Here is a 17,979-nt window from a genome sequence, read left to right as displayed (position 1 = left end):
AACTCAAGCAAAGTTGGTTAGTATTAAGTAAAGTTAATACATGTAAGCAAAGTTGATTAGTATTAAGTTTACCCAACCAAAGAAAATCTTAATCCTGATCAATATGAAAGTTCCTAAAGAAACAAAAAAAACAAAAGAGACTTGGATAGATTGGTGGGAGAATTACAAAGTCAATCTTGGAACAGAAAGAAAAAAAAACTCTTGGAACATGATTCAGAAGAAGTGCTTAGTGCTTTCCTATTGCCTTCAACAAGAAGTGTATTTTATTAGATTTGGGCTAAACTTGGAACATAATTCATAAGAACCGAGCAATATGATCTTGACGTAGTTACGCAACAATGATCATCCACATCTTGTATCTGATTAGTTTCTCCCACAATGTATAAGAAATTTTTGTCGATCCCGTTATTGCAACAGACTAAAACTTTGTTTTGCTCATCGGCCAAGAAACTCATCATCCCGTCAGCAAACAGATCCCAACTCCAATTGGGTTTCACTGTAAAGAACTTGCTCCATGACATGACTGAACCGATACTAGTTGTCACCCATACATGTAATTCTTCTAGCTCAGCGTCATAATCAAGATAACCTAACAGACAGAGCTGCTCTTCTCTAACCACTGATAAAGCTGCAACCAAGTAGGGGAACGGCTGAGGAAGAGACATACTTTGAACTTCCTCTGTTGAAAAATCAAAACATAGTAAGAATTTATGATATCCCCACGGCCCCTTACTTATAGGAGCCCAATAATTATTTCCTTTCAAAGACACGCCGCGATCATTTGGCTCTAAACCCCATTCAGTAGTCACACCAAGAACCCTCCAAGAATCATTGGTGAAGTCATAGATTTCGTACTCGTAATTGTAGATACCACCAACAGGGTCTTGACGATCCACTCTCAAGACTTTGTATTTCTTGCAGGAAGATCTGTTGTCGTAACCAAGAGCATACGAGTCTGATTCCTTGAAGAAGTTGTTTCTAGGTTTAATAAACTTGGTTTCTCCTGAACACGGATTCCAAATCTCTAGTCTATTCTCCTTAAAGGTGGATAGCAATAATAAGCCATCACAGTGAAAGACGTTACAGATGTGTGGATCTTTAAGGTATAGTTGAGATGTTAACTTAAGAGATGGAGCAACGTTGTTGTTAATTCCATGGAGATTGAACCTCGCTAAGTAAACCTTATCACCGGTCAACATGGTAACCATAGACTCCTTTGGTGCATTAGCAGAGTGAATCTTAGCAAAGCTCCCAGATTTCAATAGAGCATCCCATCGTTTTGACGTTGAACGCAATCGTGCCAGAGATTTAGCCGGAACCCTAGAGAGTATCTCTTCTTGCAAATCCACCGGAAGAGTTCCCCACTCCATAGAGACTTGTGGTTAAATAACTTTGTCAATCGAAACCAAAATCTGTAATATGTACTAATTAGAATACGTGATTACGTGAAGCGAGAGATGGAGAGCGATGGAGAGAGAGCAAGGTAGCCCCAACTACAAGAAAGAAAGACCTATTCTCTAAAAAAAATTAATATATTTGCACTAATAAGTACGCAGCACAAAGTATACAATTTGTTAAAATTATTACGAAACAACAAGAATTTTAGGAAACTGGAAAAAAAAAATGACAAACATCTTAAAATAGTAATTTTCCTAACCAATGGGTTGGCAAAATCAATACGGTAATTAAGCTTAGTGAATAGATCTTCATGACATGACCAAACAAGATTTGGAAAAGAGAAGAATAGGTCAGCAGTGCTCGACGTCGCGATTGAGTAAACTGAAAAGTTTTGCCTTGAAGATTGCTTCTTGGATGAAACATTATATGAAAGTGCCTAAAAGATAACAAGAAAAAAGAGATTGAATAGATATGTGTACCTTGTTGGATTTGATCAAAACTTGGCACATAATTCAGAAGAAGCGGGCAAGATAATTCGCTTGTATAGTTCCGACTATTAGGATACACTTGTATGTACTTATTACAACACAAGACAGGTTCGTTCTTCTCGTCAGCCAAGAAACTCACCTTATCAGAAATGTCATATTCTCTATTAAGACTAACGACAACATTCACTTTTAAGAACTTGACTCCACGACACAACTGGTTCAATACTAATTTTTGTCACCCATACAGACAAAGTTGATCTTCTCCAACCACTAACACCACGAGGACATTCATGAGGAAGAGACAGACTTCAAAATTTCTCTGTTGAGAAATCAAAACTTAGTAAAAATTCATGAGATGGCTGACACTTACTAGAAGCAACCCAATATGTATTTCCCTTCACAGACACGTCGTGAGACTACTTGTAAATGCCATTCCGTAGTCTTACCAACAAACCTTAAAAAAATCGTTAGTGAACGTAATAGATTTTGTACTCATAATTGTAGTTATCACGAATATAGAGCTTATGATCCATCCTCAAGACTTTTTATTTCTTGCAGGAGTCATTGTTTTCGTAACCGAGAGCATAGTAGTCTGCTTCCTTGTAAAAGATGTATCTACGTTCAATCCACTTGGTTTCTCCTGAACAAGGATTCCAAACCACGATTCTATCTTCCTTGGTGGTGCATAGCAATACGCCGTCACAGTGAAAGACCTTACGTACATATAAATTTTTGAACATCTGAACTTCGGATCTTTAGAGTAGAATTGAGATACTACCTTAACAGATGGGGGAACGTTGTTGTCAGTTCCACGGAGATTGGCCTAAAACACGTCAACATGATAATCAGAGACTCCTTTGGTGCATTAGCAGAGTGTATCTTAGCAAAGCTCCCAGATTTCAATAGAGAGCGTTCCATCTTTTCGATGTTGAACGTGATCGTGCCAAAGATTTAGCCGGAACCCTTCCAAACCTTTAATCTAGCTTATGTTTATCTTCTCTTTGAAGAAGTTTGGGAATTCTACTTTGTCAAAATCTGATGGAAATGATCTGAGTAGAAAGATAGTTTGTAGATACATGGAACAGCTTAGACTGGAATATGCTTGGATATATCTAAAACCTAAACGAAATGAAAGTTCCTAAAATATAAACAAGAAACAGAGACCTATCATAAATCACAAAAATCTCTTAACTAACAACTATCATACAATCATCTGCTCCAAGATGAGATATTGCAGCGCGATCGAATACTTGGCACTTTTCTCGGATTCACCATTACTTGTCAAGAGAAACGAACCATCACCATGACCATGACCTTCATCACACACAAATGAATATCACAAAACTAAACGTCACAAAACGTTGCAATGTTTCTAATTACAAAAAAAAAACTTTTGTCAACCTTTTATCGTAAAGATCTTCGTGATCCATCGTTTGTATATGAACAACGACCTCGGGGAATCTCCATGGTTAGTCTCAGATAAAACAAGCTCACAAAAGGCTTTCCTACTAAAAAAAAAAACAAACACTCAATACAACTCTTTACCATTTGAGAGAAAAGGCTTCACTCACTTACTTAGCATCAACTATAGCATTGTGGCATAGAGCAAGAGTCCGAACCATCGCCATGTCTCTAGCCCGAGAACTCGTTACCGAGTTCCTAAAATCGAAAAAACTCAAATCAAACCATTGAGAAAAATCTTGAAAAACCAATGTGTGTGTGTGTGAGAGAGAGAGAGAGTGGGGGAAGCTTTACAATTGGGTAAAGTAATCACCAAAATCATCGATTATAACAGCAGATGGTGAATCAACAACATGATGAAGATGAAACGCAGCAAAGTACTTCCTGATTTCTTCATCATTATCCACATATCTTCAAAGTAGACAAATCACAAATTGAATCATTCGTCTAAAACTAAGCTTTAAGTAAATTGATTTTGTGTTCTTTACTTACTTCATCTGGATTCGATTGAATACATCAGAAGAAGGATCGATTCCCTGAGAAGAATTCGAGTCTAGATTCCATAAAAAAGCTCAGAGAAATTTCAAAGCAAAGCAACGATGAGAGAAAAGGTTTACCTGAGAGAGAAACGGAGGATTGGATTCGATTTTTTTCCGGTGACAGATGAAGACGACGCGAGAGTCTGTAGAAGCACTCGCGACATTGAGAGCTAACTGAAAAAGCAGAGAGGTTTTGCCTCTGTAGCGAAAACAACAGCGAGTGAGTGAGTTAGAGAGCAAAGAGAGGATCAATTTTTTAAGGGAGAAGCGTCGGAGGAAGAAGAAAGTACGAGGAAACTGGACCGGAGAGGAGAGTAAGATTATCCCGCCGGCGATTCACGTCGCCGTTGCTCAGCTTCGTCGGAAAAAATCTCTCCACCATTTGTAAACAATTCGTCTACTGAGATTCAATTTTTTTTTCTTAAGACGAAGTAAACCGGAGAAAAACTTCGGTTTTGGTTTAATTTGAACGCAAATTTCGATTCGGTTAAGGGTAATATTCGGTTATTTATAACAAACCAATTCGGTTTTTGCTCTCACAATTTTTTTCTAACTACAAAGTACAAACTATAAAACAAATCCTTTATTAGTGCAAAAGATTCTTCATGGGATCATCCTGATGCATTCTTTTCATTCTATATGCTTCCATCTCTTCAGGTGTAACCTGGAATTTTAATAAACACAAATGTGTCATTACCTCAGTTTACACAAATTCTCTCTAACTTTGATCAATGTGTTGTGATTGATGATATGCATACCTGATCATTCCATTGGACGTTGTATTTGCGTTTTCTTTCATCTTTCTCCTCTCTCTTTCTCTCATCCTCCTAGTTGCAAAACCAAATGACATTAGCCTAACCGCGCAACATAATAATAAAGGACCAAAAAAGTTGTTATTGATGATGATATATTCATACCTTCTTTAGAGCTTCCGCGAGTTTGTTCTGGTCAAGAACCAGACCTTCTTGCGTTTCACTTCCCCAAGTCGCGAGTCTTTTCTCTGTTACTGTACCGGACGTCTCTGCATTCATCCACATTGCCATCACACTCATCAATAAGGCGCTATATGTAAAGACCAACAAACAAACCCATACAACTACATAGAAAGGTGCAGTACTAACCATAAGAATTTGTTTTTCTTTCGATATTGGTTTTCATCAGATCTGCAGTTTCCTTAGCCGCCTCGATTCCTGCAACTCCAGTACAATAGCTGTTCTTGATCGTTTGCTGACAACATTTGTATCCCCATTGGTGATCTTTCCACCACGAACCCCATACACTTGTGTGGTTGTTTATATAAACATCTTCCTCATATTTGCTTTTAGGTACCGATGATTCCTGTAAAACACACACAAAACAAAGACAATGAAACTAACCATGTCTGACAGAAACAATAGCCATGCCCCTTTACTTATGTTGCTCAGATTAAAGCTGAAACGTTTGACAATATACTGATGAATTCTGAAGTTAACGAGTATGCAGAAAGACTAAAACTGCAACAAGAGTGAATAATAGATAAGTAGTCCATATAGTAGTACCATTCCTTTGATAACTCTTCCACAACGGTCATATTCGACTTCTCTCTCGCTTTGTCCTAGTAAAAGCTCCCTTGGGATTTCTTCCTCAGATGCAGCATTTCCATATTTCTCCAAAATGGTTTCTTTCATCTGTTTCTTCAGTTTTTCCTTTGCTGCTTTATAATTCTTGAATAACAGCTCAGCTTGAGAAGGAGCAGCTTGCATGCTGATCTCCGCTTGGCCTTTCTCAAATGATTCCCACGCGTGAACATTGAGCTTCTTGAAGTCTAGGGCTTGACCAGTCATTCTGTATTGATTGTCTCCCTGGCACATTTCAAGATTACTATTATTAGAGATCAATGTAAATGAAGCTGCAAAAATCTTAAGTCCCGGACACTTACTGAATAGAACTTTTCATATGGATCGGCATTTGGAAGAGGATCTTCACGCATAGACCGGGTTTTGGGATCGTAATAAGCAGAATTGACATCAAGATTCAGAAGATATTTTGCAGTGTCTTCACGTATACGCAAATTCCTGTAAAGAGAAGCACATCACAAGTATATCAATCAAACCAAAACATTATGAGATCATGCTCAAACACTGAGAAAAAATAAGCAAAAATCAGAACATCAAACATACCTAACAGTTCCTGTGCTGCCACCACCTGTTGTTCTGACACGTTTCTCTACTTTAGCAAAGTCCATTTGCTTGCTCTCATCAACTTTGGCTTCATCAAGTTTCAGAGCATCTTCTTCTTCATCATCAACATCACTACAATCTTCATCCACACGCTGCTTTTTACTCTTCTCTTCCAACTTTTTCAGTTGCTGCTCTTTCAAGAACTTCCTTCTCGCTTCATCCCTAGCCTCATACCTCTCAATTACTCGAGCATATTGATTCATATCGTAACCGTTCCATCTATCCCTTTTCCCATCATAATCAAGTTTAAAAGACTCAATCTTTTCATCAGGGGATATATGCTTATTAGTCCACTTTGCTCCTATCTTCCTTGGCCTCTCAATACACAATTTTGTGCTATGTGTCATAGCCCCACAGCTGTAAACAAAGAAACTCAAAACCAGAGACAACACAAATCAAAGAAACTAAAGAAACAACAAAAAAAAAGAGTTTCTTCTTGACCACATTGCTTACTTTTCACAAGCTCCTTTCCTATACTTGTCTGCCTTGAACGTTCTCACTCCTCTATCATACCACGACTTCGTATAGTTAGGATCAGATTTCCAATTCCTCTGATGTTTCAAGCTCTGAGAAAAAAAAAAAAAACACAATCTTTAAGCATTCCTTAATCTAATTGATGTAGAACAGAACACAACTTATGAACATAAACTTACAGGTTTCTCAGCATTAAGATACCACGGAGCAGATGACATGTACTGAGGTATGTGAGGGTTAATCACTTTACCTTCCTCATCAATCTCAGCTGGAGCAAGCCCAGCTTTACGCGCTTCCTCCAATTCTTGCTTCTTTCGATGCTCTTCTCTTGACTTAAACCCAACTACAATCACATTTACATGCCAAGACCATCAATTTCATACATTGATTTAAATACCCATTAATGTACCAAAACCATTCAATCTATATAGACGATAAAGCCAAATCCTTTTAACATAAATTCAAGAACAGAGATGTCAATATTGCAGCAAGAAGAAGAAAACGAACCTGATGCAGTAGCCATGTCGATGTGTTGAAAGATGAAAACTTTTTTTGACAAATTCGATCAAGGGATGCTCAAACGAAGCCGGATTCGATTGTTTCTTTTGATACTTTTCTGTATTCCTAAAAACGTTACGGTAACTAAAAAGACGGACGTCACAAAAAAGAGAAGACGAACTTTCTGGAGAGAAGACGAAGATTCACCACTGAAACGACTTCGTTTAGTCACAATTGATCTTTCACAATATACAAGTCTATTACGAAAACGACGTTGTTTCACTTACCAAAATTATTAAAAGGGATATTTTTTGTTTCTAGCATATAATTTTTGTTTTAAGAAAATTCAAAGTGTCAATTGTATTGATAACATATTGTTAATTGTAAATTTACTAAAATATTAAAAATAAAAAATAAAAAGGTAAAAATTCTAAATCTATTGTAAAAAAGAAATTTATATATAGAAAACAACAAATATTTATTTATATATTCAAAAAAGTTAGCATTAATATGATCGCGACATATATCAAATCTATCAATATGATTTTGACACATATAAAAAAAAAATTAACAATTTATATCGATTTGAGATCACCAAACATGTCAAAAAATAATTATTCTAATTTTATGTTATATATAAGTTAAGGATATTTACTATTTGTTTATTCCTTCTTTTTAATATTTTAATTTCATTATGTTGTAGTATTTTAGATTTTAATTATAAAATAAAAATTTTATGTTTTTAAAAAACTCTTTTTCAGTTAAGGATATATGTAAGATCAATATAAATTTATTTATTTAAAAATAAATATTGTAACTTTATTATGTTGTAGTATTTTTATATTATCTATTTTAGTTTCTCTTTTATATCTTTAAATTATCTAATACTCATATATCATCATAGTTATAATTTTTTTATTTTTTAGTTTTCTCTGTCAAACTAAGTCTTTCAATTTCTCAAATTTTATTGAGTTGTTCATAAACTCATTGCAATCATGTAGATATTTTTCACAGTTTTTGTCCAAAATACTTTTTGAGTAAACAATTTTAGTGCTTAAAGAAACTGCCACAAAAAAAAAATTATTGCTGAAAAGGAACTACTTCAAAGTGAAAGTAAAAGAATAAAAGTTAGTTTAATTTGTTCATAGAGATATTTTATAGGTAATGATAAAAAGCATACTTTAACAATAAAATATTTTTGAGTGTAAGAGCACATTATTAATGGTAAACCATATAATAAAACTATATGTGCATCCTAATAAGATAACATTTTGACGGTTTGCTTGGATGTAAAATATTTTGTGAATAAGTAGTTGAATATTTTTGAATTTGACAAAAAATAATAGTTGTAATAATAATTTTTCAAATATAAAAATATAAATTAGTGTATTAAAGTAAAATCTTTTTAAATATATTTATATATTTACTTCTGAAAAATATATTTTACTTAAAATTTAAAATTTAACTTTATTAGACAATTTTAAATTCCGCACATAGTATATCTAATTACTTAGTATGTGCTACGAAAGACTCATTCTGTATCCATATTTCCACTAAAGTGGTACATCAAATGAAAGATGTCTTTCATATTCTCATCGAATGCCAATCGACCCTAAAGGATGGTTTTACACATATCAAAACCATCAACGGCTCTAACAAAAATAGACTCCATAGAGGTTGCTTTCTTCCCACCATTTTTCTTTTCTATAATGACGCCACATAAGAAATACAATATTGCCATCTTCAAACAATTTGCAGAAGGTTTCCTCATTGATAGTAGCTTGGCTTTGACATCTTTATATTTTATTTTTGATACATCCTCAAAGTACTTCCCAACAAAACTTAAATATGTCAAACCTTCTTTGAAATGTAGATATTTATGACATTATAACCCAAAAATGATTATCATTATTTTAAGAGAATACCGGATGGGTACACCATTGACCATGAACCATCATTCATTTTTTTCTCCAAAATGCACTGTGCGAAGCAAGAACATCCACTTCTAGTTTAAGTATTTGAGCATATTGAAAAAATGCTTGAACTGTATGTGCAATAGGAACCAATCAAACTCCTCGTACATTACAAAGTTAATGTAAGAGAACAACAACCAAACTTTTTTGAAGTTTTAGTCTATCTAATTTAATAGTAAATCAATAGTTCATATATTTTGTTTAATTATAATTTAAAAAAAATTTCTGTCAACAATGTGATATGAGGAGTTAAACTTAAATGATGATTACATTACAACATTAACACAAACCACTAATTAAACAAAAAACCATGTTTAAAAAAGCCCAATTATTAAATAAGATAGTAAACATAATCCACAAACGAAAAGTGAACAAGGTTAAGGATTGGAGTGGCTTTCTCATTTCTTAGAGAGAATTACAATGATGATGTCTGATCTTCATTATGACTTTGTAGAGAAAATACTCTATAGAGTTTCGACCATACCTTTGAAACGATTACGAAATATTTGCTAGACGATAGAATGCTTTATTCAAAAACCGGAAACTTACTGAGAAACATTTTAGTAAAGCACCAAAGAAGTTACGGGCCCTCATGTTGAAGCAGAAGGTTTGCTCAATGAGCATCGATATCGACGATGCACCTCCATCTATTGAGTATAAACGATTCTCATTCTAATTTAGAAGAAGGCGATATATATATATATGTAGTTTATTCATTGCATTCAAAAGTCAAAACTAGTTACTTTTTTATTTTTATTTATTTAGTCAAAATGACATTGTTTTGTGTAATTTAATTAGTTCCGTTAGTGAACTTGACGAGGTGATTTATTTGGCGAAATCAACAAAAATTAACAATTAAAATGAAAATCGAATTATTTTATCCAAAACAAAGTTCAACTCTATTGGCTTTTTTTGACGGTTGAGGACTTTTTTTTTTACCATTTTTCATTTTAATATACATATTACATATACTCTATGATTACTTGTCAGTGATTATTAATTACTCGAACCTGCTAACTACTCAATCTTGGAGAAACAAATGAATAGATTTTCTTGAATACACAAGCTCTAATTAATATACTAATTACATCACATCAACAGTTAAGAGTGTTTCTTTTTAGTAAACAGCAATTTGAGTTTCTTAGACTTAATTTTGCACCATACTGTATAATTCACTTTACTTATCAAAATGTTAATTTAGAGCCCGGCTAAGAGATCTTGTTCCCCGCCAGTTCTCGCCAATACATCGAACCAGAAGTCCATCTCACTATCGAAAATCATTCCATCATCAACGGAGCCTAGGTGCTGAAACTGTTGGTGTGTCGTCTCATCTAAACCAGCAACTTCAAGATCATCTTGGCTGTAAAGTGTCTCGTTCCAGAAGCTCTCATCGATGTCCGCACCGAAATTTTCGAAAGAAACACAATCTTGATCGATAGTACTTATGATGTCTCCCGCTTTTTGATGATCCATCTTAGTCTCGTTGCTATGTCCTTCGTGGCTCATGAGTGTCATCGAAGAAACCTCACTAGTGGAAGGTGATGCCGAAAACAAGCTTTCTCCGGAAGGGTTTGATGAGTTTCCTAGCTCGGATTCGCTTCTAGTACTGTTCGAGTTCGATATTACGGATTCGGATTTTGGTTTAGTAACCTTCTTTTTGTTGCCAGTTGTCTTAGGTTTAGCAGGTTGATAATCTTCGAGTCTCTTCTTCAAGTGAGTGTGCCATACGTTCTTGATCTCGTTATCTGTTCTTCCTGGTAGTTTTGCCGCAATAGCTGACCACCTAGAGACAAATAGCAAATGAAAACATTAATACAAAAGCAATTAAAGAGCGGATTATAGTATACATTCTTTAGTAATATAGTGGACCTAGACGTATATATAAAGTTACTTTCTTTAGGTGATTTATTAATAGTAAGAAAAGAAAATAAAATTTGTGTGTCGGCTGAATGTGAAGTAAAATACCTATTGCCAAGGATTTGGTGTAAGCTGATGATAGCATCCTCCTCTTCTTTTGTGAAATTGCCTCGTTTAATATCAGGCTTTAGATAGTTCATCCATCTTAGTCTACAGCTTTTGCCACATCTCAAAAGACCTGTAATTATAATTACCATCAATGTCTTGAAATTTATATATAACCAAATTGAGGAAACTATATAAGTGGTGTTATTATAATTTGTACATACCAGCTTGCTTAGGGAGGGCTCGCCAGTTACTATGGCCATGTTTGATGATAAAAGAGATTAAGATTTGATCTTCTTCAGGCGTCCATGGACCTCTCTTCAACCCCATCTTCTCGCAGCATGGAGCTCTTCCCATCTCTTTTGATTAATATGTTTTGATTGCCAGGTACAAAAAAAGTTGAAGTTCTTGTCTTGTGGGGTACGAACGATCAAGATAGGAGGATGCTGTGATCAATTGTTATGAGTTGTGTTGATGAGCATGAGAATGATATTACTAAGAGGCTTTGAGTATATATACTGAAATTGTCAAAAGACATGTGGGAGAATTCAAAAGCACTGGTGAGCTTCTTGGAAATAGGATGAGAGAGAGAGAGAGAGAGAGAAAGAAAGAAAGAGAGAGATAGAGAGATGTCTCCTTTTTTTTTGGTTATTGGCAACATAGTCAAAAGTTTGTTTTACGTATATTATATGTCATGTGGGAATGAATAATACAGTAAAACTTTACTATTTTATAATAATGGGTCTGCATGTATATGTAAATGTGTGTATGGAGTGTGATGGTCTAATTTTAGATGTGGCGTATAGTGATAGTTCCCAGTAAACAACAAAGTCGTCGGATAGACGCACGAAGAGCATTATAATGAGCCCACACGTATATATTTTAGAAAATCAACGTTTTACAGATGCATACGACAAACAAAAATCAACGTTGGGTGGATTATATGTTGACCCCAAAAAAACACTATTCATTTATCTGCTCGTAAAATTGTTTTACTTTCTTATTAAACTTTGACATCTTTAATCGTGGTAGTAATGGTGTTTAGGTTAACCATCTCTATGTACGTACATATTAAAAAAATGAAGAAACAAAGTCACTGTATTATTTGTCATCATTCTTAACATTTTTAATATAAACAATTATCCAGCTTTTTTAGATTTTAAATTTTTATTTTGAAATTCGTAAAAAAATAAATTTGTGATGTTAAATTTGTACCCAAAAAAAAAAACAGAAAACCTACTAAATGTTTCAGTCTTTTGATATGTATATTTTTCGTTTTTTTATAATCGTATTTGATACAATATAAACACCAACTGTGCGGTAATTAATATTAGGGGTAATTTTCAGCATATATTTACATATTTGCATACATTTTCTTACTTCAAATCCTACTATCCAAGCTATGAATTTGCATTACCCTGAGAAAGTCGTCTGCAAAAATATATATCCTTTTTCACCAGTTATATATATTTCCATTGGTATCATTATATTATTATGACACAAACCTGAAAAGAACAAAACAAAACACAGCGCGATAGAGAAACAAGTTGCGATTGATAGATATAGCTCGTGTCGTGATAGCAAGTTGACTAACGCGTTCACACTTACTGCACTCAAAACATTTCTAGTTTCAAACAAAACCTCCTCCCCCACCTCTCTTGCGACCGCATTTGTTAGTAGTATTTGTTAATATAGAAGTATTGTGTTCAAAGTTTCTGGTCAACAAATGAGGCTTACCTACAGGTTTCAAATTCACCATATCTATATATTTTACACTAGGATATTTTTAGCTTTATTACCAAACTAAAATAATGTTATTTTTTATATTTAGCGATATTAAAGCTAAATAATAGGAGTAAGATTAACTAAGGAACAGCTAATATAGCTTTTTTTTTTTTGTCATCTGTTGTTGTTATTGATAATATTTGGAATAATACATTGTGAAATACAACTTAATCGGCAGAAAACAGATATATTCCCGAAGTTTAAAACCCAAACAAGGGAAGCTAGGCCTGCGGACAAAGGATAAATTCCCGGAGTCATGTAGAAATACAAAAGAGAAGAATTGAAAGCCCTTAACGAAAGAGAATGAACCCAACTAAGAACAGAGGCAAAAAAACATTAAGACCAAAGATAAATGCTATGACTAAACAAACAAATCCATCTTTTCTTCTGAAGTTCCTGCGAGAAATGTACCAATGCTGCCCACGGCAACCACATCGATCACAAAAGGCTCCTCCTATCATAATGAGAGATGATTTCTTGGAACCAAGAACCTGACTTCATAACCTGACAAATAAAGGCTCAATTCAGAACCTCATAAAACACTTCCAGATGCGGCAGAGACGAACGGTGCGTCAAGGGAGCGCCTAGATAGAAGCCATATAAAAGCAATCCGATATCCTTCAGATTCGGAAACACAAAGACAAGGAGCAAGACCAAACAACCTCGATGAGCTTTGAAATCATGAACAAAAACAAAACTCATCTACAAAAGTTATCATCACCAGTAACTTCCACCTAAGAGAAAAAGGATCTGAAGCAAAGAACTTAGCATAAACTTCACACAACAAAGACCTCTTCTTAGAAACGGAGACAAACCAAATGAGAAACTAATAGCTAAAACCAGGCAATAAGGGAGAGCGAAAAGACAATGGCAAAGAGAAGTCTGCCTTCAGAGCAAACACTAGCCAAGCACGCGGCATCAAACCAAACTGAAGCACAAGAGCGATAAACTGATATGGGTTGTGGGCAGGCGAAAAGATGGCTTTTATAACAGACTAAAGTCCCGTCGATCCCGGATCCGGCACCATCCTCCTCGCACGAGCTATGAACCAACCAAATCTAAAATGCTCGACCGCTTCCGCAAAACACCCAGAAATCACAAACCGATTAAACTACATAGAAACTCCAATTGAAGGCTAAAAAACTTCCCAAAACTTAATATGAAACTAAAACAGAAAAAGAAAGGAATAAAGCATGGAGACCAGAGCCGGTGCTAGAGGAGCCACCGCACCCTGGCCTCAGATCTGAGAAAATTTTGAGCGGCGGCTTTTAGGTTTAGACGAGGGAGAGAGAGAAAAAAAGAGTTGTTCCGCACGATCGATTTAGACGAGGGTTGTTATGGGTTGGAACAGCTAATATAGCTATGTACTGTAAAATGAAAGTATTAACATACAAATTTTCAACTGCATTAGTTATTGAGGATTACAAACAGTTAAACCAGTTCTGGTTTTGATAATTTGGAAATTTCAGACCTACAATCTCAAAGCCGAAATCAATTTAAAAACGAGATTCGATTCGCATCTTCCTAGATTCATGTGTTTTCGAGACTTACCTGGAATGACTAATCCACGACACGTGGGAAAAATGATTGCTAGCTACTTGAAGTATACACCAACACATAGTCACACATACAAACAATATAAATGTCTTGTTAACTACGTGAACTATTGTCATCACATAAGGACATCCATAAACTAATATATGTTATGTCTACAACTCCATAAACATTCGAGGTTAGCCGGAATCCGGCGTTGACCGGTATTGACCGATGTTGACCAATATTTACCGGTGTTGACCGCTGTTGACCAGAAAAAATATTCAAAAAAATATTTTTTTCCTAATAATAATAATTTTTGTTTTTATGTATTTTTGAAAATACAAAATTAAAAATGATATTTAAATAGAAAGAGTAGAAATTTGTTATTGTTTATCAAAAAATCTACTACACGTCAAATTTTGGTGGTATAGTTTTATTATATTATTTTTGGTATATTTTCTGTACGAAGAAACAGACAATTCGTGGGTTCACCTTATGGGCGAACCTCTCTTATTCATCCCCTTTAAATTAAGGAAACAAATCTTAATTAAAGAAACAAAATATGTTGATCAATCAATTTAATTGTTAATTTTAATATTATATTAGAGTTTTTAATTATCACATCTAAAACCCTAACCATTTATTATAAACTCAAACCGACATATAATTTTTTTAATTATAAAATCTAAACCCTAAACAGTCTTTTATAAATCCAAACAGGCATATAATTTTATTTAATAGTAAAATCTAAACCCTGACCACTCTTTTGTAAACCCAAACCGACATATAATTTCGTTTAACTGTAAAATGTATACCCTAACCACTCTTTTGTAAACCCAAACTGACATAATTTTATTAATAAAAGATCTCTTTTTTAAAATATGATATGACATGCCATATTATTGTATTCCGATTTGTTAATTAAGAGGGATGAATGAGAGTTGTTCACCCCTAGCCTTAACAAAATTAATTACTTTATATACCACAAATTTTGTTTTTCATATTATTTTTATTTTATTTTGGTAAATAATTTTCTTGTATTTTTTTTGTTATATGTTGTTTTTGTAAATTATACAAATCATTTATCTTTTTTATTTATTTATCAAAAATACATAAAAACAAAATCATTATTATTTTTAGAAAAAAAAATATTTTTTTGAATATTTTTTTCTGGTCAACGCCGGTCAATACTGGTCAACGTCGGTCAACTCTGGTCAATGCCGGATTCCGGCAAACCTCGAATGTTTATGGTGTTGCACACATAACCTATGTTTGTTTATGGATGTCTTTATGTGATGACAATAGTTCACGTAGTTAACACGACATTTATATTGATAAATTTGGTAATTGTTGGTAAACATATTTTTAAGGATAGTTACTATAATAATACACTAGATTTTAACCCGCGATACACCACGGAACAATATTTTTACAACAAAAAAATTAATTTTTAAAAATTGTATTTTTTTGTTAATTTTGTTTCTTTTGTTTAGTGTTTAAGATTGTATAATTGTATTTTAATTGTTAATTATAAAATTTGATCAGTGCAGACATGCGACAATTATTTAGTTTTATTTATACTAATGTTACATTTGTACCGTATCGAATTTCTTATGGTTATAAAAATAGAATTTTTACTGCTTTTTAGATTTAACCTGTGAAAGAATTATTCTTACACTATTCTATTTTTAAATTTTTAGTGTTTAAATTTAATCCGTAAGTTTAAAGTTATTTAGATTTAACCCGTGAAAGAATTATATCCATAAAATTTATTATGCAGTATACCGCATATTAATTTATATTTTAAATACTCCAATTTATTAGATTTAACCCGTGAAATAATTATTTTTGTATTTTTTATCAGCATATTAATAACCAGTAAAGTTTTAATTGTTCATATGAAACAATATAGTTATTACTGGATATTAGAGTTTTTAAAAGAAGAAAATATTGTATAGATATTTTTGGCATATGTTATTAAGTATAATAAATTTCTTAATAAATAAATTGTTTTAGGAAATTATAAATCAAATTTGTAGAGACATTTCAGGAATCTAATTGATTTTGTTTGTATGTGCAATTTTTTAAGGATTAACTTTGTAAATAAGTATAACTTAAAGGACACCAAATGTACTTCAATTTATAGAAACATCACGGGATAATTATTTAGTTTTATTTATTACAATGTGAGAAATCTGAAGAATCAACCACTAAGTACCTTAAATCAAGTAATGTAGATGAGACTAAATCTACATTTTATAATCAAAATATGTAAAGCAAAAATTTCTATAGAAAGTCTATACAAACAAAATATCTAAAGATAGTTTTGGTGATTTTATGGGATTAAAACTTTAATGGGTAGAGCTGTTTTTAGAAAAATCAGAATGTATAGATATTGTTAAGATTTTATGGCAATAAATATAACAAATGTTGGTCAATTTAAAAAAGTTTAGTATTTGAGTTTATCTGCGATGTTATTTATGAAATTTTTTTAGGGGTTAACGTTGTAAACAAAAATTTAAATAAGCAATTTAAAGGACATAACATAAAATGTACTTCAAAAATGTTAATATAGATTAGTTATAGCTAGCTTAATATATTTATCTGTAAACATAATTTACAGTTCAATGTAGAAATCCTTTCATCTTTATTTTATAAAAAAATAATTCTTTCTCAGATTTGATATTGCATCAATGCAAAACATAAATATATTTTCTTGTCTACAAAAATTTTCTTTCAATTTATCTTTTTCGAGTTTTTCATCAATTTTTATTTTACTTATTTTATTTTGCAATTACTCCCTCCGTTCTAATTTAGTTGTCGTTTTAGGATTTAATTTTTGTTTCATATTAGTTGTCGTTTTAGATTTTCAATGCAGATGTTTGATGAATATTCCAATTTTATCCCTGCTATTTTAAAGTTTCAACCAATGAAAAAATTATAAATGATATTAATGAAGGACAAAACATAAAATTTAATAGTTTCCTTAATTTGTGTGTAAAAACCTTAAACGACAGTTAAACTAGAATGGAGTGAGTATATATCTATTCCTTAAATTCTTTATATATGCATATATATTAGTATCTAGCTTTTGGTATGCTAGCCAATACCGTAATCATCTCCAATTATAAAAATGCGTTTATTTTTTCCATATTATTTGTCAAAATGATCTCTTTATCAAATATTGTTCTCAAAAAAGTGCTTAAAAAGTTGGTATGTGTTGAAAACAAGTGATAAAGTTTTTGATGTGTTATCATTTTTACTTGGTGCACTAATGGAGATTTATTTCAAATTTACAATGTTTATACTTAACAGCCGGTCAACAAATTTATACACACAAGTATTCGATACATACCAAATACTTTTGCGAATTAGGAACCGATTTTTCTATATATATATGAAAAGGGTAAATAAAACTAACACAAAATAAACCCACTTTCTCTAATGTGAACACCAAGCAGTTAAAAATATATTGGTACATATAGACTATTTCTTGGTCATTTAGTAATTAATGAGTGCCCAGAAAAAGTCATATATATTCACATAAGTGGGGGATTTTTAATTACCTTGTTCATAACCAAAAGAAAAAGTTCAACCTTTTCAACCTCAAATCTAAATGCAATTGACTCGAATACACGAATAGCCG

At 32.9% G+C, this 17,979-nt stretch overlaps 4 protein-coding genes across 8 annotated transcripts; all 4 read right to left on the bottom strand.

The window, feature by feature from the left end:
• Nucleotides 1–235: 235 nt before the first annotated feature.
• On the bottom strand, nt 236–1,384 carry LOC104748470 (putative F-box protein At3g23260). The gene has a single exon (XM_010470108.3). It carries the CDS (start codon nt 1,368–1,370, stop codon nt 267–269), a length of 1,104 nt encoding a protein of 367 aa, XP_010468410.1. The 5' UTR covers nt 1,371–1,384; the 3' UTR covers nt 236–266.
• Nucleotides 1,385–2,910: 1,526 nt separating this feature from the next.
• Nucleotides 2,911–4,340, bottom strand: LOC104746813 (uncharacterized). Of its 4 annotated transcripts, none has more exons than XR_015582390.1 (7): nt 4,177–4,340; nt 3,965–4,085; nt 3,840–3,883; nt 3,661–3,758; nt 3,462–3,545; nt 3,288–3,391; nt 2,911–3,200 (listed from the first exon to the last, which is right to left on the bottom strand). XR_015582390.1 is itself a non-coding variant. In XM_010468343.3 (7 exons), the coding sequence occupies exons 1-7, from the start codon at nt 4,266–4,268 to the stop codon at nt 3,088–3,090; spliced, it is 675 nt and encodes a 224-aa protein (XP_010466645.1). In that variant the 5' UTR covers nt 4,269–4,336; the 3' UTR covers nt 2,911–3,087. The 4 variants fall into 4 exon arrangements, 2 of the variants coding, with proteins under 2 accessions (XP_010466645.1, XP_010466644.1); XR_015582389.1 differs by having other exon boundaries at nt 3,288–3,394; nt 4,177–4,338; XM_010468343.3 differs by having other exon boundaries at nt 3,642–3,758; nt 4,177–4,336.
• Nucleotides 4,341–4,345: 5 nt separating this feature from the next.
• On the bottom strand, nt 4,346–7,299 carry LOC104746812 (pre-mRNA-splicing factor SLU7). 2 transcript variants are annotated; one of them, XM_010468341.3, is made up of 10 exons: nt 7,087–7,299; nt 6,759–6,922; nt 6,559–6,671; nt 6,046–6,462; nt 5,805–5,940; nt 5,425–5,727; nt 5,008–5,224; nt 4,804–4,907; nt 4,645–4,713; nt 4,346–4,550 (listed from the first exon to the last, which is right to left on the bottom strand). In XM_010468341.3, the coding sequence occupies exons 1-10, from the start codon at nt 7,100–7,102 to the stop codon at nt 4,473–4,475; spliced, it is 1,617 nt and encodes a 538-aa protein (XP_010466643.1). In that variant the 5' UTR covers nt 7,103–7,299; the 3' UTR covers nt 4,346–4,472. The 2 variants fall into 2 exon arrangements, with proteins under 2 accessions (XP_010466643.1, XP_087344901.1); XM_087488775.1 differs by having other exon boundaries at nt 4,645–4,710.
• Nucleotides 7,300–10,077: 2,778 nt separating this feature from the next.
• On the bottom strand, nt 10,078–11,673 carry LOC104746811 (transcription factor MYB15-like). The gene is made up of 3 exons (XM_010468339.3): nt 11,237–11,673; nt 11,016–11,145; nt 10,078–10,833 (listed from the first exon to the last, which is right to left on the bottom strand). Exons 1-3 carry the CDS (start codon nt 11,367–11,369, stop codon nt 10,248–10,250), a joined length of 849 nt encoding a protein of 282 aa, XP_010466641.2. The 5' UTR covers nt 11,370–11,673; the 3' UTR covers nt 10,078–10,247.
• Nucleotides 11,674–17,979: the final 6,306 nt, after the last annotated feature.

The sequence above is a fragment of the Camelina sativa genome, chromosome 15 (genome assembly GCF_030686135.1).
Source record: "Camelina sativa cultivar CO46 ecotype springtype chromosome 15, ASM3068613v1".
In the NCBI taxonomy this organism is placed as follows: Eukaryota; Viridiplantae; Streptophyta; class Magnoliopsida; order Brassicales; family Brassicaceae; genus Camelina; species Camelina sativa.
This window is presented reverse-complemented; position numbering and strand designations above follow the sequence as displayed.